The following is a 24009-nucleotide window of genomic DNA, read 5'->3' on the forward strand; positions in this document are numbered from 1 at the left end:
CAGTGTAAACAATATCCCCCATCTATTGGAAACTTACGTGCGCGAAAATTTCCCCTTCTTTTGCTCTCTGTTTCTAGGTTTATTCCTCTTTTTTTTTTTCTGTCCGTCGACTTTTTCCTTTCTTATTTTCTGCCTTTTTTTGTTTTGTTTTTTTGGTCCATTCGCTGTTGTTGCTTTTTTTTTTTTCTTTTTTTTTTCTTCCAAAGCCATGAATATTCTTTTGTCCTTTTTTTTTCAGGGTTGTATTCTTCTTCTTCTTCTTCTTCGCTCGTGGGCTGCAACTCCGACGTTCACTCGTATGTACACGAGTGGGCCTTTTACGTGTATGACCGTTTTTACCCCGCCATGGAGGCAGCCATACGCCGTTTTCGGGGGTATGCATGCTGGGTATGTTCTTGTTTCCATAGCCCATCGAACGCTGACATGGATTACAGGATCCTTAACGAGCATATTTAATCTTCTGCTTGCCGCATACACACGAAGGGGGGGTTCAGGCACTAGCGGGTCAGCATAGCAGGACTGCACATAATTATGCTGACCTGGGAGATCAGGAAAAAAAAAAAAAAGCTCCACCCTTTTACCCCCCATCAGGCGTCGTCAGCGAGATTCGAACCAGGGACCCTGAGTCTAACGCTTTAACCACTCGGCTATTACGCCCGTTCAACAATCTCGTTATGTTGCATTCCCTCTCTCCCTCCCTCTCCCTTTGCGCTAAAGACGTGTGACGTGCCCGTTGATACGTTTTATAAGAGATTTCGTGAAAAAAAATGTATAAATCATGTTTATATTCATGGGTTGTTTTTCAATGCATTGTCGAAGTAAATAAAACAACAAAAAAAACACCTGACATAAGGGGCAGGTTCTGAATTTATGTGCATGAATATGACTAAAATTATATATATATATATTGTGACTTCTTTTCTTATCCATGGGGATTCTGGTTTGTTTTCTTCAGATTATCGTACGGCTTCGATATTCGCAGTTTGCCAGCCTTGACACGCTGTGTCCCTGTGCGGTCGGTCGGCTGAGTTTTGAGCAACAAAGAAAGAAAGAAGAAAAAAAAAAGAAAAAAGAAAGAAAGAAAGAGAGAGAGAGAAAGGAAGAAGAAAAAAAGTTGAGGCAAACCCCCCCCCCCAGACAAATGTAGGCCTAAAAACCCGAATGTAGCAAACACTTTGCACATGTGGAAACTAGGCACTGAAAGAGCTGTTGTCACAGGACCAGTTCTGCTGCTCAAGAAAAAAACATTCCGACAGGTAAAATAAACATGTGCACAGAATGGAAAAAAAGAAAGAAAGAATGAAAGAAAGAAAAACAAAGAAGGGACTGCCGCTGTGATGGCGATGAGTGTGCCAAACCTTTTCCACTTGACAAAAAAAACACACACACAAAAAAACCAAAAAAAACACCACAATACATTTGCTTAACACAGAGACAAAAAAAAAGAGAAGGGAATAGGTCGAGGGGGAGAAGAGAGAGAGGGGGGGGGGAGACAGAGAGAGGGAGAGCGAGAGGGAGAGGGAGAGAGAGGGAGGGAGGGAGAGAGAGAGAGAGAGATTTGGGAAGCAGGGTCTTTTTTTTTTTTTTTTTTTTTTTTTTTTAGTATCCTCGATTGATTTCCTTATCGATTTAGTTCAGTGACCCACTGTTCATCGATCTATCTACATATCAACTCTATCCGTTTATCTATCTATCTATCTATCTATCTATCTATCTATCTATCTATGTATGTCTATCAATCCATACACCTTGTGTATCTATATATATCTGTTAATCCATATATCTCGTGTGTGTCTATCTATATATCAACTCTATCCATCTGCGTGATGGTTTGTGATTCTGTTATTGTATGTATGTATGTATGTATCTTTCTATCTATCTCTGTCTCTCAATCCATATATCTTGTGTGTGTGTTTGTGTGTGTGTGTGTGTGTGTGTGTGTGTGTTAGTGCGTGTTAGAGAGAGAGAGAGAGAACGAATGCGACAAAGAGAGAGAGAGAGAGAGAGAGAGAGAGAGAGAGAGAGAGAGCAAAAAACAAACAAAACAACAACAACAACAACAACAACAACAACACACACACACACACACACACACACACACACACACACACACACAAAACCCCACCACAATGGAACAGCGAAAGACTGAACGTTGTTTAACACGTGGCGGGACTGGTAGAGAAAAGGTTTTTTTGCGAAGACGGAGAAAGAACAAGGCACGGCAGCCCAGGGAAGATAGAAAAGAAGGTGGAAGGAATCATGATGGAAGAGAGGAACAAGACAGAGAAGGAAGAATTACCGAGGGGGAAAAAAAAAAAAGAAGGGGTGGGGTGGGGTGGGGGGAGTTTCCCCACTCCCTCTCCCAACCACACCACTACAACCTCCCTTCCCCGTCAATCACACACCACAACACTCCACCCACCCACCCACCCAACCCAGCTCCTACCCACCACCCACCATACTAGCTAGAGCATTCTCGCCTGCACCACGCCATTCATTGCAGCAAAACACCTCTGGCACCATAACACCCCCCCCCCCCCACCACCACCACCACCCCTACACCCCAACTCCATCCCTTCCATCTCGCGCCCGGCCAACACTTTTTTTTCTTTTTCTTCTCCCCCCCCCCCCTCCCCCCCTCCCTTTTTTTTTTTCAGTCCAACACATGACGTCATGCTTCTCTTTTTAGGGTAGCACCACCGTCCCCCCCCCCCTCTCTCCTCCCCCGGTCACACGAACCCCCCTCCCCCGCCGCCCCCCCGCCCCCCCTCCTCCACACACATCCTCTCTCGCCCACCCCTCTAAGCGACAACGCGCATAAAGTCCGCACGCACTGCACTGCACCGCGTACGCGCAGGTGATAGTGCACAAAATGACGAATTCAAGCTTTATGACACACACACACACACACACACTGAGTAAAGAGAGACAGACACACACACACACACACACACACACACACACACACACACACACACACGAACACACACCGAAAGACAGAGAGAGACCTTGAGAGAGAGAGACAGACAGACAGACAGAGAGAGACAGAGTGAGAAACAGAGACACACACACACACACGCACACATACACAGAGAGAGAGACAGAGAGAGAGACAGACAGGGAGAGACAGAGAGAGAGACAGAGTGAGAGAGAGACAGAGACAGAGAGAGAGACAGAGTAAGAGAGAGACACAGAGAGAGAGAGAGAGAACAGAGGCAAGGCCTGTGTGAACTAAGAAAAGAACTAATTAATAATTCAATTCCATTAGCGCCTGAGCTGTTGACGATCATCCACGCTAACAACGGCGACAAGTGAAAAAGAAAAAAAAGAAAAAAAAGAAAGAAAGAAAAAAGCGAATATGGAGAGGAAGAAGGGAGGGAGGGAGGGAGAGAGAGGGTGTAAGGATGATGTCACACACACACACACACACACACACACACACACACACACACACACACACTCACTCACTCACACCTACTTTGTGGCGGGAAAAAAAACCCTTCCGTGTGCTTGCCCCGTCCTCTCGATGGAAGAAGTTTAGCTTGTCACTCAAGCGATCAAGATTAGGTAAACCGACCCAGGTCGTGTGCACATACACACACGCACGCGACCACGCACGCACGCATGCATACATACATACATACATACACACATATGGCTATTTCTCTCTTATCACACACATGCACACACACACACACACATATATAATACACACACGCGCGCGCGCGCCCACAAATGCATGCAAGTCGCTCTTTGTCTTTCACCTATCACACAAACACACGCGCGCACGCGAAAACACACACACACACAGTCACACACACACACCCACGCGCACACGCACACACCATTCACATGCACTGGCACGCATGCAAGTCGCTCTTTGTCTTTCTCGAATCAAACACACACACACACACACACACACACACACACACAGACTCGCACATGTCCACACAATCACGCAAACACACACACAACACACACACACACACACACACACACACACACACACACACACAAAGAGATCGTATTTCAATTGCACGCCTCGACGCCAGGCCACTGCATAGAAACACGCGTTTAAAAAAATATATATATTTACGAATCCCCCCCCACCCCCCACCCCCTCAGCCCCACCACTGCCACACCCATCCCCCCCACCCCACACACCAACTCCCGCCACCACCACCACCACCACCACCACCACCCCCCCACTCCCTGCTGTCACACCCAACACAAAGGTATAGTGTGGGCTGCTACTACGGAACTTAATATCCACAAAACTACGCGCCGCGCCACAACACACACACACACACACACACACACACACACACACACGCACACAACAACATGCACGCACGAACGTAACACAGTCGTGGCACTTATGTAACATACACACACACACACGACACACACACACACTCTCTCTCTCTCTCTTTCTCTCTGCCCCCGCCCCCCTCCTCCAGTTCCCTTACAAACACACACACATGCGCGTGCCACACACAAGCGCGCACACATACACACATAACAACTCGCTCTTCCAAAAAACGCAAACACACACACACACACACAGACGCACGCACGCCTTCGCAGGGTGCACACAGCGAGCTCATATAACAAGTCCTGTTCAGCTCAGAGGGTGCACACAAAAAAACGACATGATCGCTCACACAAACATGAATATTATGAGTATTGGCAATGCACGTGTACACACACACACACCTACGAAGCCCTCAACTTGAAGACTCCTCTTCACAAGCGTGAAGCGCGCGTACGCGCACACTCACACCCGAACTCACACATGTTGTACTCTTATGTCTGCCCTCAGCTGCACACACACACACACACACACACACACACACACACACACACACACACACACACACACATTGTAAGACATGTACACATACATGCGCATATGCATGCATGCATGCATACATACATACATACATACAATAACAAAAACACAAACCAGCACGCACGTGCACAGACATACACACACACACACACACACACACACACACACACACACACGCACGCACGTACGCACTCACATATATATATATATATATATATATATATATATATATATATATATATATTATACACACACAATCACATATACATAAAAGTGCACACACACACACACACACACACACACACACACACACACACACACACACACACACACACCAACCAACCTCCCCCCTGACCCTCCCGACCACACACACACACACACACACACACACACACACACACACACACACACTCACGCACGCACGCAACTCGGTCACGGCTGTTGGCTCCAGCCATCACCCATCATCACCACCACCACCACTACCACCACCACTACCATCACCACCACCACCATCATCATCAACAACATCACACTACACTGGTTTTCTAGGACAAACAGCGGACAAGGAGTGGAAAATCCGCGCGCCCAGCCACACCACACCACACCAGACCACACCACACCACACCGCACCACCCAAAGCAGAGCATCCATACCACACGTGCGTGCGTGTGTGTGTGTATGTGTGTGTGTGTGTATGTGTAGAACGTGGGAGACTGAGCTGCAAGCAAGCCAGCTATTGATTGGTCCATGGCCCCCTGCACTACAATGGCCCTGGTGTCCAATCGATACACACACACACACACACACAAAAAAAACACTACTACTACGCTGACACACACACGTACCTCTACTACTACTACTACTACTACTACTACGGCGACTACGACGACGACGTTTCACACACTACAACACAAGCCAGCTTGTCCCTGTTTGTAAAAACACTGTGGCGTGAACACGCGCACGAGTATTGAAAATAAAACAAAACAGTAGCAACATCACAACAACACTGTCAGTGAGTGAACAAATTTACGAATCATCCGACCATCATGCACTGACTAGCAACATCACAACAACACTGTCAGTGAGTGAACAAATTTACGAATCATCCGACCATCATGCACTGACTATTATACTGATGATAATGATGATGATGATGATGATGATGATGATGATGATGATGATCGATCATCATCATCATCATCATCATCGTCATCATAAGAAGACGACGAAGAAGAGGAAGACATGATAATGATAAACCTTCTACAACTGCTGCTGCCGTTACTACTAATGATAACAACAACAATGATGATGACAGTATTGGCAATAATAATAATGATACTACTACTACTACTACTACCACCACCACCACCACCACCACCAGAAACACAATATCTTCCAGGAAACTTCAACAAAGCCTTTCAGGAAAGTTAACAGTTCAAACACCACCTAACAGGAACCTTACCACTTCATAACAATCTCTAAGAAAACTACTTACCATTTCAACAGAGCCTTGCAGAAAAAAACAAGAGGCAAGGCCTTCAAGACTCACTTGAAAAAAAAAAATCCAAGCTTTTTATGTACTGAGTATAATTTCAAAATGTAATGTTTATGATGAGAAAGATAAGTTTAAAGCAAATTAAGTCCCCTAGCATTAATTACAGAGTAATTTCCCTTTTTTACTATCTGCACCAAAACGTTTGCAAAATAATTAAAACTTCCATGCTTAGCAAAAGAAGTTCCTGTCTGAACAAAAAATGAAAATAATGACTGCTCTTGTTGTTGGGTCAGAATATCAGACTCTTACCATTTCAACACACAACCTTTCATGAAATTCTTACCATTCAAGGAAACTCTCATGAAAATCTTACCATTTCAACACACAACCTTTCATGAAATTCTTACCATTCAAGGAAACTCTCATGAAAATCTTACCATTTCAACACAACCTTTCCGAAAACCTTTACCATTTCAGCACAACGCTTTGGGAAACTCTTACCATTCTAACACAATGTTTTCCATTTCTGTTTGTCTGAAACGAAAAAAAAAACAACAACAAAAAACATTTCAAGCACTTAGAGAGAGAGTGAGAGAGAGAGAGAGGGGGGGGGGGGTATGGGGGAGGGGGCAGTGACAGAGAGACCGAAAGAGACAGAGACAGAGAGAGAGAGAGAGAGAGAAAGCGGGGGTGGGTGGGTGGGGGGGTGGGGGGGGGGGTATGGGGGAGGGGACAAGAGAGACCGAAAGAGACAGAGACACAGAGAGGGGCAGAGACACAGGGAGAGAGAGAGAGAGAAAGCGGGTGTGGGGGGAGGGGGTATGGGGGAGGGGGCAGTGACAAGAGAGACCGAAAGAGACAAGAGACAGAGAGAGAGAGAGAGACGGAGACACAGGGGGAGAGAGAGAGAGAGAGAAAGCGGGTGTGGGGGGTGGGGGTATGGGGAGGGGGCAGTGACAGACTGAAAGAGATAGAGACACAGGGAGAGAGACGGAGACACAGGGAGAGAGAGAGAGAGAGAGAGAGAGAAAGCGGGTGTGGGGGGTGGGGGTATGGGGAGGGGGCAGTGACAGACTGAAAGAGATAGAGACACAGGGAGAGAGACGGAGACACAGGGAGAGAGAGAGAGAGAGAGAGAGAGAGAAAGCGGGTGTGGGGGCTGGGGGCATGAGGGAGGGGGCAGTGACAAGAGAGACCGAAAGAGACAAGAGACAGAGAGAGAGAGACGGAGACACAGGGAGAGAAGAAGAAGAAGAAGAAGAAGAAGCAGGGTGAAGGAATGGGGAAGGGCAATGGGCATCCTTTCTCTCTCCAAATGTTTTGCAATGTGTCACTGGTGCTTACGTAAGCGCGGAGACGACAGATATGCCTAGCAGCAATGTCTTAAGACAATATTTCTCGAGCAGATCGAAGATCTGGAGGAGGAGGAGGGGGAGGAGGAGAGTAGAATGGGGGGTGGAAGAGGTGGAGGTCGGGGTGAGGTGGAGAGAGAAGCAGGCATTTTATTGATGATCTTTCGACAGGAGAGAGGGGGAAAAAAAAAAAACCCAAACAACAGAAGCGCGCGGGAGGCGTTGTATTTTATTGATGGTCTTCATTTTGCTTGACGTTTGTACAGGCCATTTGGGAAAATATCCTTCGTTCCTTCCAGACAGAAAGAAAGAAAGAAAAGAATTACAAAAAAAAAAAAAACAAAAACCAACCATTCCCTCGATACAAATATGAGAAAGACGAAGTATTTATATCGGGGTGGTGGGTGGTGGGGGTGGGGGTGGGGGAGGGAAGGAGTTATCTTCTATTCCAAACACCTACAAGAAACAATTTTCGTCCGTTCATTCGACTGTGGCTGGTGTATGCGATTAAATATGAAACACAACAAAGCTTCAAAAACACATCGGAGTGGGAATAGGTGTGTGTGTGTGTGGGGGGGGGGGAGGGGGGGAGGGAGGGAGAAGAAAGGGGGTGAATCACTTGCCTAGAGAGCGGTGGTGGTGGGGGGGGGGTGGGGGGGGGGGTGCCCATCCCCACCCACCCACCCACATCCGACCACCTCACCCTTTTTTTTATGTCTCTAAACATATTCTACGTTGCTGTCATGATGTAAAGACCGCTGATAAACACACAGACAGTCACTCATATTGACAAGACATTCATTCGCTTGATTTGCACAGAGTGCAACGAACGATATCATTTATTCCAATTATGTTCGATGACAAACATACGATCATCCTCTCCCCTTCCCCCCCCCCCCCCCCCCCCAACTATCTTCCACCCGTCCCAAGCTTCCCCCCCCCTCCCCCTCCCTCCGCACGCCACCCCCTAACCCCCCTCCCCCCCATCCCCCCAATGTTGAACAACAAGGTTTCATCAAGCTCACAGCTGTCCATGAAAATGGTCCAGATGATGTTTCCACCCCCCAATTCTCTCTCTCTCTCTTCTTTTTCTTACACACACACACACACACACACACACACATACTAGCACACACTAACACACGCACAAACTGAGTTAATAAACCGAATGTCCCCAGAACAGGTTCATGACATTTTTGCTGGAAAACGCGGCCGGATAAACCGCAACTTAAACATCCAGTGGTGATCGTCAAAGAAGCGTTGTGTGTGTGTGTGTGTGTGTGTGTGTGTGTGTGTGTGTGTGTGTGTGTGTGTGTGTGTGTGCGTGCGTGTGTGTCAATCAAATACAACCGTTGTTTCACAGCTGGTCCAGATGATGTTTCCCCTCCAATTCTCTCTCTTCTTTTTCTTACACACACACACACACACACACACACACACACACACGCACGCGCGCACTACACACACACACACACACACACACACACACTGCACTCAAGAAACAACAGCAAAAAGACAAAGTCTCTAAAAAAACAAGCAGCTGATTTACTGGTTAATTGCTTGGTTCGTTGGCTGGCGCAGAGAGAGAGAGAGAGGAAGAGAGAGAGAGGAAGAGGGGGAAGGGGGAAGGGGGAGAGGTAGGGGAGTGGAAAGGGGGGGGGGGCTGGTGCGGAGGAAGAGAGGAGGAGGAGGAGGAGAAGGAGGGTGGGTGCAGCGGAGGGAAGAACGGAGAGAGAGAGAGAGAGAGAGAGAGGGGGGTGGGGACAGGGGGGCGGGGAGAGGACAAGCTCCGTTCCGTACAAGAGAGGTTGTCGCGAGGCGAGCGCGAGCACAGACAGCCGAGAATATAGAAGGGTGGAGCTGAGTTGGAGGGAGCTAAAAGGGGGGTAGGGGTGGTGTGGAGGAGATCGAAAGAGAGGGGGGCTTTTGGAGGCATTGCTTTTTTGCGCGCGACCGACGGCGACGATCCGCACTTTTGCTTCACTTTGTTAGTTAGTCTCCTGGTCTGCTGCAGTGCAATGGGGGGACGGGCGGGCGCGCGGGCGCGCGGGGGGGGGGGGCTGGCTTCAGTTTCTACTTCTTCTTCGTTCGCCTACCAAGTAGTTGTGTAACTCAAAGCGGAAACAACAGCTGAGACAAAATTAGCAGCCTCCAAATTAATCTCTTCCTCGCTGCTGCCTCAGTCCAGCCAGACAGCGACAAAACTGTTCGCGGCTTTGCTCGTCCTGGGAAATCTACTACTATACGCGCGCGCGCGGGTGTGTGTGTGTGTACTGGAAAAAAAAAATATCCATAAAAAAAACAACCCCAAAACAAACAACAAAACAAACTGGATACACAATGTGATCTTGCCTGCTCACCAAATGCAACACACACATACACAAAAAAAGAAAACTTCAAAAAGAAAAAGGTAAGCCGCCGCCACCGCCGCCGCCGCAACTGCTGTTGTTGCCACGCGTAACGCACGTGTCTGAGGTAAAGTTGTGTGTGTGTGTGTGTGTGTGTGTGTGTGTGTGTGTGTGTGTGTGTGTGTGTGTGTGTGTGTGTGTGTGTGTGTGTGTGTGTGTGTGTGTGTGTGTGTGTGTGCGTGTGTGTGTGTGTGTGTGTGGGTGCCGCTGAGGATGCAACAGCAACAAACAGCAACAGCAACAAACAACAGAGCCACGTGAATCTTTTCCACGGATTTCAAAAAGTGGTTTGTGGTGCGGGGGGGGGAAACAACGTGAGTTCCGTTTGAAACTGCCGTGCATGCTTGGGTCTGGCGATTTCCGGTGCCCCCCCCCCCCCCCCCCCCGCCCCCCCCCCCCCCCCAAAAGAAACAACAGACATGCTTGACAGCTGGGAAGAACATTGGAAAACTTGGAGAGAAAAAAAAAAAGCACACAAAAGAAAGAAAGAAAAAAAAAGCAACGACCTGTGCCTTCCGATTTGTATGACTACATTTATTATATATATAAGGTTACCTTCGTACCTTCGTTACACCTATCCATCCTGATTTTCAACTGCTTGACTTTCAAAAAAAAGTGTCTCCGAACTCGACGAACGACCTGTGCCTTCCGATTTGTATGACTACATTTATTATATATAAGGTTACCTTCGTACCTTCGTTACACCTATCCATCCTGATTTTCAACTGCTTGACTTTCAAAAAAAAGTGTCTCCGAACTCGACGAACGACCTGTGCCTTCCGATTTGTATGACTACATTTATTATGTATAAGGTTACCTTCGTTACACTAGTGATCCATCCTGATTTTCAACTGCTTGACTTTCAAAAAAAAGTGTCTCCGAACTCGACGAACCCCACTTCTTCAGTGTGTTGCTGACTGAGGACTGGATTTAAAACCAAAAAAAAAGAAAAGTGAATTCAAGTGAGTGGTGTGTGTGTTCGTTCCTACCGCGTGTGTAAACCATGTGCGATGCACAACTTGGAAAACCAATTCTCACTGTGTGATGACGACAATTAATTATGTGTGTGTGGTGACACTCGATTGTTGTTTAACTTCGGGGTTACCATGTGCGATGCACAACTTGGAAAACCAATTCTCACTGTGTGATGACGACAATTAATTATGTGTGTGTGTGTGGTGACACTCGATTGTTGTTTAACTTCGGGGGGTTCCACCTTTTTGAGAGGGTGTGACATATCAGAATTACGGTTCTCAAATGAGCGAGCAAACTGTCTCATAGGCCCATTTGTAGCATTCATGCTAGGGTTTTGTTGTTGTTGTTTTTTTCCCTTGGTGCGTGTGTGTGTGTGTGTGTGTGTGTGCTACTCGCTTCCGTTTCGTACAGATGTGAGCGATGTTGTGTCTCTCAGTTTGACGCTGTGCTATACTTGTACATTATACATGTATTAAGTATAGCAACATTTATATGCCTATGTGTTTGTGTATCTCTTAAATCAACGGCAGATAGCAACATTTATATGCCTATGTGTTTGCGTATCTCTTAGATCAACGGCAGAAGTGTAAGTCGGCCAAAGTCCTAATGTCTTCAACGTTTGAAAAATAAAGATTCATTCATTTATTCATTCATTCTTCAGTAGTCACGTTGTGAGGTGACGGTCACTTACTTTAATGTCATGATTATCATGCTTGGGTCAAGCGTAGTGTGCGTATGCTTACGTCTCAACGAACGACAGGGCAAAACGCACAATGACGTTTCTGACTGCTTCAGTGTCCACAAACCGACAGGGGGGCCGGGGGGGGTGGGGGTGGGGGTTGGGCTGGGGGGAGGGGGCCCGGGGGCATGACAGACGGAAACTTAAAAAAAAAAAAAAAAAAAAAACACACACACACACACACACACACACACACACAACAGCAACAAGTCAAATGAGCAAACACTTCATCCCTCTTCGCATCTCCGCCTACTGAGATTAGGTTTCAGTTTAATTATTAAAGGTTGTGACAAAGCGTGCGGACTGCTCCATAATTATACACAACACTGTTCAGTTTCAAAGAACACGCAGCCAGAAAACCAGACCTTCGTTATGCGAAGTCAAGGCTAGATGATCAAGCAACTCCACACAATAAATATTTTGTACTTGGGGACTACCTTTCTTCTTCGTAAAGTTAATTGCTGCCTTTTTTTTGTGGGGAGGGGGCGGGGGGGGGGGGGGGGGGGGGGGGGGGGGGGGGGGGGGGGTGAGGGGGGTTGTTTGTTGTTGTTATTGTTGCTGTAGTTGTTGCTGCAGATTGTCTGAATACTCGATGTTTCTTCTCTTACCGGTGCATGTTGTCAATGATAATGTATTTTCCTGTGCGCATATATACCTTATAACCCGTTGCAGTGTGGGCTATCAGTTGCTGATGTTGTTGATTATCGTGTACGTAGGGTGACGCTGGGTTCAACAACAACAACAACACACACAGACACACACACAAACACGCACACACACACACACACACACACACACACACACACACAAAAGTAACTACGAGGGTTTCTTACGAGAAGGTATAATGTTCAAACGTCAAAATAATAAAATGACGTCACGGTTTAGTAGTGTTGTAAACATTTTTTTTTTTTTGAAAGAAAGAAAGAAAAAAAGGATGTGGACACCCTCTCTGAAAACACCAATACAGTATTAAAAGCACAAAGAAAACGTTGCGTACTGGGACAACAGAATTACACTCAGCATAGTCTTCAGTACTCGTGGATATGGCATAACTATTAAATCATCGTCCATAACCTGTTTTACAATTAATCACATATGTATGTGTACGTAACTACATGCATGTATATGAATGTGTATTGTGTTTGCGTGTGTTTATGTACGTTTGTGCCTGCCTATGTGTGCGTATGTGTTAGGGTGGCTGTTAGATACACATGTATGTTAAAATGTATTGTATGCAGTGTGTGCGTGTGTATGTGTGTGTGTGTGTGTGTGTGGTCACATTTTGGTGTGTGTATGTAACATAGATATAATGTTTTATGTTAACAAGAGCGTTTTTGTAAAGCACATAGAGCAGATTTCTGGATAGTGTGCTATATAAGTATCCATTATTATTATTATTATTACAATTGCTGCACACGTTCAGCCGAAAGAGAGAGAGAGAGAAAGAGAGGGTGGTGTGAGGGTTGAGGGGGGGGGGCGTGGGGGGGGGATGCATGCGCGTAGCACGAGCGTGCTTGTTTCATGTTTTCACCTTACTTTTTACTGGCTGATGATTACTTCACATTTTACTGTTCACATTATTTTATTCTTATCATTTCTCATCATTTTATTATTATCATCATTTATTATCATTATTATTATCAGCAATAGTAGTAGTAGTAGTAGTAGTAGTATCGTTTCCTTCATGTGGAAACTCCCTCGCCCCACCCGACAACACACAGATCCACCGGGCACTCCCCCTGCCCACGTGTGAGTCAGCTGTGCTGTTGTTCAGTACACAACTTGAACACTCTTTTTAATTCCTGCCTTCTTTCTTTCCAGTCTTTCTCTTCACCTTTCCACACAGGAGACTCCCCACCCACCCAACCGACGGACTCGGGGGGGACTCCACGTAAAGAGTGAGAGTGAGATGAGGAAGGCAACGGGACGTAACGTAACGTAACGTAACGTACACTCAGTTAACGGAACGCCGGTAACAAGGAACGACAACAGGACGACCAAGTCGGACTCCACAACCGAACGAAAAGACAGCAGAAACCTCTCTCCCACTTCTCCTCCTCCTCCTCCTCCTCCTCCTCGGCGCGGCGCAACACACACACACACACACCTCATCAGGCTGTCTGTCTGCCGATCAAAAGCGGCCGCACGCACTGTCAACATTTGGCATGCTCCTTCCTCTACCCACCCACCCCCCCTTACCTTACCCTACCCTACCCTACCCTACCCACAACCCTCCCCTTCCCTACTCCTTGGCTCACACGTTCAGTGCGTCATGACTGATTAAAGGAGGGGGGAGGGGAGGGGGGGGGCGTGAGGAGAAGGAGGAGGAGGAGGAGGTGGAGAGGAGGAGGAGGAGGTGACAACGACTCGACCTGCTCAACAGCCAACCAACTTTTCTGTTTGCGGAAGACAGAGAGAGAGAGAGAGAGAGAGGGGGGGGAGGGCAATCTGAAGGGAAGTGTTGATACAATACCACTGCACGCTCGCAAAGCAACAGCAAGAGGAGGACAAGGAGTTTCATTCTGTGTACACTCAAGGCTACAAGTCCGCTGTGCACTACCGGTTTTATCACAGAGACAAGAGACAGCGGGAGAGAGACAGAGACAGAGAGTGCGAGGATGATCTCATCTGTTTCATTTATTGATTAACCAAAACAGAAACCCAGAGGCTGCTTGCACAAGACTGTGTGACAGGCGGGTAGTCTTTGCGTGTGGTGGTAGAGAACGAGGAGTTAAAAAAAAAAAAAAAAGGATGTCTGTGTGAAGCTGAAACAACACACCGCGTTCTCCCCCCCCCCTTACCCCCACACCCCTCCCTCACCCTCAACCTCCCACCCAGTCATCCTCTCCACCCGTCCACCCACCCCTCCTCTACCTCCCTCACCCGCACAGGACATCCGCTTCGTTAAATAATTCAACGACTGTTGCCAGCACACACACACACACACACACACACACACTTCTGCGTCTCGTCAATTACAAAAAACAAAAAAACAACAAAAAAAAACCAAACAAACAACTATCGTCCCACATGGTAGCATGCATGTTTGATCGTGAAACTCTCAGTGTGCAAACAAAAACAACCCCCCCCCCCCCCCCCCCCCCCCCCAACTAAACATGAACTTTCAAACTCGCGTGCAATCCACTTAGCAAAAGTGTCCAAAGAGGAATAAAAGACCCTGGAGAACCCCCCCAAAAAAGAGAAAAAAACAAATAAACAAACAAACGTGGCCAGCCAGCACGGTTCCAGTGATGACAGACGGTGTGTAAACAAAGCATGAGAAGAACACAACAAAAGCAAGCCACTACATTGTCGTGTGACAGCACTGAGGGAGAGAGAGCTTATTCCAGCTGAAACTGACGCAGCTGCTCGTATCCTGTCATCATCATCATCATCATCAGTAGCAGCAGCAACAACAACAGCATTGACGCCGTGGTTTCCGCTACAGAAAAAAAAAAAAAAAAAAGCAAAGAAAAAAAAAAAAGATCTGTTAGTTTCGGGACCGCCAAGCATGCGACGCAACGACCCTTGTCTGCTAGCTGGCAAAGCCTCGCTGTCACTGAGACCGTCCGCGTGGATTAAGTCTTCCCACCCCCACCCCGCACCATCCCCAGGCCTTTTAAAGGCCTCTAACGGCCAGGAGAAACCCGATATGCCAATCTACCCCCACCCCTCCCCTCCCCTCCATTGCTCTTCATCCACAACCCCAACCTGGGATGATAACCTGTCTGCCTCTCTCTCTCTCCACAAGGTGTTTGCGTGAGAACAGGCAGTTGTGGTAGGTGTTTTTTTGTGCGGTTATTTTTTTTTCTCTCTCTCTCTCTCTCTCTCCCGTCAAGTGGATGCTTTAGCTGCTCGTTTCCGACTTGGGAAAGTGGTGGTGTTTGACTACAACAATTTTTGTTTGTTTGTTTGTTTTTTGTTGTTAGTTTTTTTGTTGTTTTTTATCTCCACCTTTTCTCACAGTCAGATGTACGCTCCCTGACCTTGGATGTTCACAAAGTTTATCACAAGACTGCTGTTACCGTTGTGTGTGGAGGGGGGGAAAAAAAAAGAAAGGAAAAGAACGCGAGGAGAATAATAAACTCACAGGTAAGTAAGAGAAGAAGTGTTTTCTTTTTTTTTTAAATGTTTCAAACCTGGATTACTCACGGATATACCTTGGGCGGATTTTAAAAAAGAAAAGAAAAAAGAAAAGAAGAGCGCATGTGTTTCAAGAAATGCACTGTGTGTGATGCAGGTACGTTATTTGAACAACCGTCAGTTCAAACATCTTCGAAAAAAAAAAAAAAAAAAGTCGCACTGGCTGGTTTTCTGTTCATACACAAGTGCAGTGAGTGATAGTGATAGATCAGTGCAGCCTGTGGTGTGTGTTATTTGCAGGGACTTTTTCAGCCAGTGATCTTATTCCATGGACGCGCAGAGGGGCAGTTTTAACTGAGTGATCACAACCCAGCTGTGTTTTAACTCCTCCCGTGCAGTATCGGAGTCTTTCCTGACCCTAAAAAACAGAGCCACCACATCAATGGTCAAAATCGGTGGTACTGCTCAAAAGTGTATACGGACATCATAAGCAGCAACAACGACAGCTGGCCATTGTCAATCGGCAGTGTTGAAACAGGTGTGTCCGAGTCTGACCCTTATCACGCACGTGGTAACGAACAGCAAAAGCGATGGAACTCTTTGTCACCTTCCGAGCATGACGGTGGTTGATGGTACCCGCCTGTTTTGCTTGTTCCTGAAAGTGCCAGTGTTGCTCTGATCCTCTGTGATGTGGTTATCAAAACCGTCTGTGTTCTTCAGAGAATCTGTGTGGTTGAAAAAGACAAAAGAAAAATAGTGGTTTTGTGGGACTAATCTAGCAAGTGATTGTGTTTGAGGTGGTGAAATAAAACAAATCAAACCAGGAAAAAAAAAAACAACCCAAAACAACAACAAAAACACACCAGAGAACACACACACAAAAAAAGAAAAAAAAGAAAGAGAAGTCCTGGACATTTGTGACAACTGTGATCTCTTGGTAAAGCGGTGCTCGGATGTTAGAAGGTGGGTTGTTGCTGCCGTCCATGAAAGGCGTGAAAAGCTACCCAGCCGCGTTGCTCCACTGTGTCTCACTGACTTCCCTCCCCCTCGTGCAGTGCCGTGACATGGAAGGGCCGTCATCACCATCATCATGAGGAGGGGGAGGCACCTGCCAGTGCTGCTTCCACTGGAGACCATGGTGGCCCTGCTGCTCTCCCTGGCCTGGGACGCCACGCACGCGCACGCCTTGCTGCCCACCCAGGCGCGGACCGGCCAGGACCCCCCAGACCCTCCTCCCCCCCAGCCGCCCCCCTGCCCCGCCCTCTGCAGAAACTGCTCCTACACCTCCTCCTTCCTTTCCCGCTCCTCCTCCTCCTCCTCCTCCCCTCCTCTGCCGCTCCTGACGTTGGACTGCTCCGACGCCGGGCTGTCCAACTTCCCGCCCAGAACGCCCAACGCCACGCAGGTCTTGCTGCTCTCCCACAACCGCATGCTGAACCTGTCCACCTTGCCGCCGCTGCCCAACCTCCGGCTGCTGGACCTCTCCTACAACCAGATCACTTACCTGGACAACCACTGGGTGTTCGAGCACATGGGCCTCCTCACCCACCTCAACCTGCGCGGCAACTATCTGCGGACGCTCCAGCACGGGAGCTTCAGCGGCCTGAAGAGCCTGGAGGTGCTGGACCTGTCGGACAACAACATCAAGACGGTGGAGCTGCACGCGTTTGGGGGGCTCAACCACCTCAGCGTTCTCCACCTGGCCCACAACGAGCTCTACGAGCTGAAGAGAACGTGGCTCCTGTCCATGACCTCCCTGAGGGAGCTCTACCTTCAAGGAAACTACCTCGCCGTGATCGAAAGCAGCACCTTCGATAAGATCACCTCTCTGCTGCACGTGGATCTCTCTGATAACTCGCTGAGGAAAGTGTACCAAAACGGGTTCTCGGGCTTGCAGCGCCTCAAGCTGCTGAACATGTCGGAGAACAGCTTCGTGGGCATCCCCACGCAAGAGCTGCAGAGGCTGTCCAGCCTGGACATCCTCTTGCTGGACGGCATCAAAATCACGGCCCTCCAAGAGGGAGACTTCAGAGACATGAACGTCTCCTCGCTCTCCCTCAGCTTCCTCCCGAACCTGAGAGTCGTCCACAAGGGAGCTTTCAGCAACATGAGCAGGCTGAGGACGTTGCAGATGCACGACAACCCCGAGCTGCTCTTCATCAACCCCCACGCCTTCAGCAGGATGCCGCTGCTGCACAGACTCTTGCTGCACAACAACGAGCTCATCACGCTGTCGTCCTCCATCAAGGACTCCTTGCCCAGGCTGGACGAGCTGCACCTGTACCACAACCCCCTGCACTGCGACTGCAACATCTACTGGCTCAAGCGGGACATGGCGGCCGGCGGCGGTCGGGGCGACTACATCAAGGACCCCGACAAGCTGCTGTGCAACTCGCCGGCCCACAACACCAACACGCTCCTCGGGCAGGTCCCCCGGCAGCTCCTGTCCTCGGTCTGCGCCCCGACCACCCTCCCCTTCTTCTCCGACACCCACAACGTCAGCATCGGCGACGACCTTCGCCTCGAGTGCCAGGCCATCGGCGTGCCCGAGCCCTCCCTCTCCTGGATCCTGCCCGACAGGCAGACAATCATCAACGGTTCCGCGGGCAACCGCGTGCTCATCTCCCCGGACAACACCTCCCTCACCGTCCTGGGCATGCAGCTCTCCGACCAAGGCACCTACGGCTGCCGGGCCAACAACTCCATCGGCTACGACATCAGCTCCGCCGCCGTGTTCGTGCACAACAAGGACCTGAGCCTGGCCCTCACCGCCTCGGCCAACGACTACATCACCGTGGCCTGGGTGGGCTCCATCCCCAGGGTGCAGATGTCCCGCTTCCAGATCGTCTACCGCCGCAGCGGCGCGGAGGACGAGGACTACGACAGGGTGTACCTGCACGGCGGGATGCACCGCTGCACGCTGACTGGCCTGCAGGCCATGACTTCCTACGAGGTGTGCCTCGTGTACCGCGAGGCCTACACCGTCCAGTGCCGCAACTTCAGCACGGACCACAAGGTGGCGGTGGCCCGCCCGGCCATCACGCGCGTCGACATGACCCGGGTGGTGGCCGGCGTGTGCGCCGCCGTCGGGGTGCTGGTGGTGCTGTGCCTGGCCAGGACCGCCGCCCGCCGCCTCCGCAGGCGCAAGGACTACCAGGACCCGCTGAAGGGCGACGGCGGGGAGATGGACAAGATCCCGCTCGAGCCCCTCGAGCAGCGGGGGGCGCCCCCAGAGACCCCGCTGTGCTCCTCCCGCACCGCCCTGCTCCCACATTCCCAGATCTAGCCCCCAGCCCTCTAGCCCCCAGTCCCCAGCGCCTCAGTCCCCAGCAGCCCCTCGTCCCCCCACCAGCTCGTTACCTGTTCTCCACTTCTGTGGCATGTGTTCAGATACATCTTGACTTTATTCTGCCTGTGTGATTCCGAACGTGATTTTTTTTTTCGAGGGGGGACGGGGTGAGGGTGTGTTTAAATTTTTTATATACTCTTCTCTCTCTCTTCTCTCTCTTTAATCTTCAAGTGCGGTGTTTTTTCAAAGTGTGTTTCTACAAAAATGAAGACAACTTTTTACTTTGCCTGTGTGATTCCTAACGTTTTTTATTTTTTTTTTTTCTAATTCTCTCTCTCTCTCTCTCTTTCACAATCTTCAATTGTGGTGTATATCAAAGTGTGTTTCTCAAAATCGTGAAGGCGAGGGTGTGAGGGGGGCAGGGGGGGAGTGGGGGGTGTTGAGAAACAACAACAAAAACCCCAGACAATGTCTCAACATGGCTGAACCATTCGTTTTTTTTTTTTTTTCCAATGCAGAAACATGAACGTCGAAGACTCTGTGTGTGTGTGTGTGTGGTGTGGTGTGGTGTGGTGTGTGTGTGTGTGTGTGTGTGGTGTGTGTGTGTGTGTGTACTGCTTGGGAGGCTGTGTAACACAGCTTTGACTGATGAGTGGAACGGAAGATACAAGGACTATGTATGTATGACCCGTTAGTTGTGTGCCAAGCGTTTGAGTACTGTTCCCCAAAGCACGCCCGTCCTCCCACCCACCCACCCAGTCTTTGCTGCATTTTAGTGATGATGTTCGTCCTTCGGGTTCCAAGATGTCCAACCATGCATGGCTTCAAAAAAAAAAAAAAAAAAAAACATATGGAAAGACCTGTGGGTTGTGTGGGTCCGGAGTTGACTGATGATGAGGCATTTGTATGGGTTTGCAGAAAGACAACACGTTTAGTCTTTTGTGAAGGACTATGACTCTCAAACTAGGAGGCAAAATTGCACTGGCTCTTAGTGCTGCAGCCTTGTGGGCTAGTTGGCCTTTGGGAACAATCCCAACGCCGACTGTCCTAAAAACCCTCTTGGCCGAGAGAGTGGGGATGTACTTGGGCAAGACACTCTCCACTATAATCAAAATTCTAGCCCAAATAGTCGGAACAGCAGTTGCCTCCTCTGCTGTTCTGATGGTCATAGTCGGACACGACTATCATATTATACACACACACACACACACACACACACACACACACACATATATATATATATATATATATATATATATATATATATATATATATATATATATATAGCATCACAGTGGGACAGGGGACAGTTCAAAACACCAATTATTACACACCATTCATTCCCCCACTCCTCGACATCACCTCCCCCCCCCCCCCCACCTTTCTTTCTCTCTCTCTCTCTCTCTCTCTCTCTCTGTCTCTCTCTCTCTTCCCTGCCAACCCGCTTTCCGCTTAGCAGATAATCAAATAATTTGTTCAGAAAAATAAAGATGGAAGGACAAGGCAGCATTTCATTTCATACCGACGGGTGGTGATTATTGTATACACCCACACGGGAGAGATTTGGTAGTTGCTAACACGCCCCCCCCCCTCCCCAACTCCCACCCCACACCCCTCCCCAGACATGTTATGGAACCCTGATTTAAAATCTCCCCCCCGCCCTCTCTCTCTCTCTCTCTCTCAGTTCATGCCTGTTTTCACTCTCAGTCCCAGGGATGACCAGGGTCTCTCCTCCAGTCCTCAATTCCTTCTTGCAAAAGCTCGTTCTAGCTGCTCGGGAGTCAGTTGTGCGATTATACTGCATGTATTATGCACGCGGAACGGGAAAAAAAAAAAAAAAAGGAGAAAACCATGAAGAATACAGCACATGCAGCGCTACATGTGAGGCGTCATTGATACGTATAGATCTGTGATTCTCACAATGACCGTTTGACAAACTACATTGCCCCCCCCCCCTCTCCCCCCCTCCTCAAAAAAAAGAAAAAAAAAAAAGTTGTACTTTTCACTTTCACTTTGTATACTGCCTTGACCTTCAGTCAAGATCAGTTGGAAAACTAATGTTAAATTTTTACAAATCACAGATTAATTGCTGGTATACCTACCTACCTACCTACCTACCTTGTGTAAAATTACTTGATCAATGCGAAGATAGTAATGAATCAGATCAGATCGAATCGTGTTGCATATAGATGTCCAAACAAGATAGTAACGAACAGAAAAAAAAAAAAAAAAAAAGAAACACTATTTTATCTTCGTCGTTAAAAATTATCTGATTCTGGAGCAGCTGAGTAAAATTATGTTCTTTGTTCAGAATCAAAACGTTTTAAAGCCCCCCCCACCCCCCCCCCCCCCCCCCCCAACACACACACACCATTTTTTCCCCCTATGTTTTACAGTTCTCTCACCGTAGCCGAGTTGCCACTAAAGTCAATGATGGACCCCACTCACACACACACACACATACACAAGGTCTCTCACCGTCTCATAGAAGGAAAGAAACTATAACAGACCACACGCAAGAATTAACAAGCATCCCTTGGCGAACCCCCCCCCCCCCCCCCAAAAAAAAGAAAAAAAGAAAAAGAAACAGTAAACGAGATTTGGAAAAAACAAAAACAAAACAAAACAAAAAACAACCACAACAAAACAACACAAAAAATGTCGAGGAGAGCTAAGCTGAGGAGACATGCACAAGGTGAATAAATTGCGGGAGCCCCGCGAAGAGAGAGGCTTGACAGTACAGCAGTGCTACCTACGCTCAGCGAGCTTACCCATCATTTTTTTCCCACTGGTTGACGTCTGATGAACGTGTGTGCTGGTTAAAAGGTTGAAATTTTGCTCTCTTTCTTCTTCCTTTTTTTTGGGGGGGGGGGTGGGAGGGGGCGGGGATGGGGGGTGGGGGTTGGGAGGGGGGGGAGGGCAAAGGGATAGGTCATGGAGACGGAGAGGAAGGGGAGGAAGCAGAGGAGGGGGGGTGGGGGCGGAGGAGGAGTCTGGAGTGAGCAAGCGAGGAGGACATGGCGTGGACGTGGACCGGGACGGGGACACGACACACAGCTGAACTGAAAGGTTTTCAGGCATATTGTCTGAATGCTGATGATGGTGTGACGGCCTGTTTGCAAATGGCTCAGAGACAGAAGAGAGGGGAGGAGGACGTGGGGGGGGACGGGGGTGGGGTGAGGGGGGGGGGGGAGTGCGGGGGGTGGGGGGGGGGGCGGAATTGTCCACGTTTGTCAATTGGACAACAGAGCTTCCACAACAAATTTTTTTTTTTTTTTTTTTTTTTTTTTTTTTTTTGTAAGCAATACATGTTATCAAAAACTCATATTTTTTCGAATGTTAATTGAAAAAAAAGAACATGTTCATTCCATTATTTTTCCCAACATAAACATTGTATTTTTTTGGTGTATTGGGATTGTTCCGCATGGTTGATTCAAATTATTGCTAATCAGTTGTGAGTTTATGTACTTTTAGGTTTGGAAACTGAATTTATTTTGTGCTGTTTCTGTAAGCAACTGTCTTTTTTTTTTCTGAATGTAATTGCTGAAAATATACAAGGACTGCATATATATATATGCTTTTCATTTTTCCAAACAATCATATTCGTAGACAGTTCCCACCAATTCGTCTTGACAAATTCGTTTTCAGTGGGAAATCGGCAAAATATTCAGCTACACACACACACACACACACACACACACACACACACACATCCTTGCCCAAATTTGCCCCAATACTATCATCAGTACGCACAATATGCAAATCTTGGCCAGTACAACATCATTTCGATGAATATCACTAACACTGTTCTTGTGTCGAGTTCATCTTTTTTTTAAAAATCAACACAGCATGCTGACGTGAACTATCAGTTCATCGATTGAATGAAGGATAGATACAGTGTGATGTTTTTCATCCCCCCCATGTTACATAACTCTCCCTCCCCCCCCCCCACCCCCCCCCCCTTCCCTTCCAAATTCAGTTTTCAGCCATCTTTGTGGAAAGTTTTCTGGGCTATTGTTGTTTGATTTAAAATTATGTACAACAAAAAAAAACTGTGGTGCCATATATAATGCATCTCTCTCTCTCCCTCTCCCTCTCTCTCTCTATATATGTGTGTGTGTGTGTGTGTGTGTGTTATTGTATCATAAAACTTGACATGCTACTGATAATGCTTTGTTGTTTGTGGGTTGTTGGTTTTGTTGTTTTTTTGTTTTGTTTTTTTTCATTTTACTTTTTCTCTTCTTGCACTTTGTGTTCGTGTTTGCTTGTTTCTTTCATTTTTGACTCACTTGTGTAAAGAAAGTGAATCTATGTTTTAACCCGGTGTTCGGTTGTCTGTGTGTGTATGTATGTATGTATGTATGTGTGTGTGTGTGTGTGTGTGTGTGTGTGTGTGTGTGTGTGTGTGTGTGTGTCCGTGGTAAACTTTAACACTGACATTTTCTCTGCAAATACTTTGTCAGTTGACACCAAATTAGGCATAAAAATAGGAAAAACTCAGTTCTTTCCAGTCATCTTGTTTAAAACAATATTGCATCTCTGGGATGGGCGCAAAAAAAAAGAAGCCTAATTATATGCAAACTGCATTTATATTTTTTGTATTCTCTAAACTTGGCACTTTGATCTGATATTCTGACACAACAACAACAGCAGTCATTATTATCATTTTTTGTTCAAACAGGAACTTCTTTTGCTAAGCATGGAAGTTTTATTTATTCTGCAAACGTTTTGGTGCAGATAGTAAAAAAAAAAAAAAAGGAAATTACTCTGTAATTAATGCTAGGGGACTTAATTTGCTTTAAAATGATCTTTCTCA

At 47.6% G+C, this 24009-nt stretch overlaps 2 protein-coding genes and 1 long non-coding RNA gene across 4 annotated transcripts in view; 2 read left to right on the plus strand and 1 right to left on the minus strand.

The window, feature by feature from the left end:
• Positions 1 to 24009, minus strand: part of LOC143285202 (mitochondrial inner membrane protease subunit 2-like) — a 207533-nt gene that overhangs the window by 162076 nt on the left and 21448 nt on the right. The window lies entirely within an intron of this gene.
• Positions 9709 to 16885, plus strand: LOC143284858 (uncharacterized). Of its 2 annotated transcripts, none has more exons than XR_013055617.1 (3): positions 9709 to 10174; positions 15788 to 15913; positions 16205 to 16885. It is a non-coding gene; the product is annotated as an uncharacterized LOC143284858 (long non-coding RNA). The 2 variants fall into 2 exon arrangements; XR_013055616.1 differs by lacking the exon at positions 9709 to 10174 and adding an exon at positions 14980 to 15599.
• On the plus strand, positions 17040 to 19377 carry LOC143284857 (leucine-rich repeat neuronal protein 2-like). Its single transcript, XM_076591961.1, has one exon. It carries the CDS (start codon positions 17040 to 17042, stop codon positions 19188 to 19190), a length of 2151 nt encoding a protein of 716 aa, XP_076448076.1. The 3' UTR covers positions 19191 to 19377.

Source organism: Babylonia areolata, chromosome 8, assembly GCF_041734735.1.
Source record: "Babylonia areolata isolate BAREFJ2019XMU chromosome 8, ASM4173473v1, whole genome shotgun sequence".
NCBI lineage: Eukaryota > Metazoa > Mollusca > Gastropoda > Neogastropoda > Buccinidae > Babylonia > Babylonia areolata.

Excerpts from the sequence above, each read along its gene's own strand:
- LOC143284857 (XM_076591961.1), top strand. The coding sequence starts at position 17,040 with ATGGTGGCCCTGCTGCTCTCCCTGGCCTGGGACGCCACGCACGCGCAC.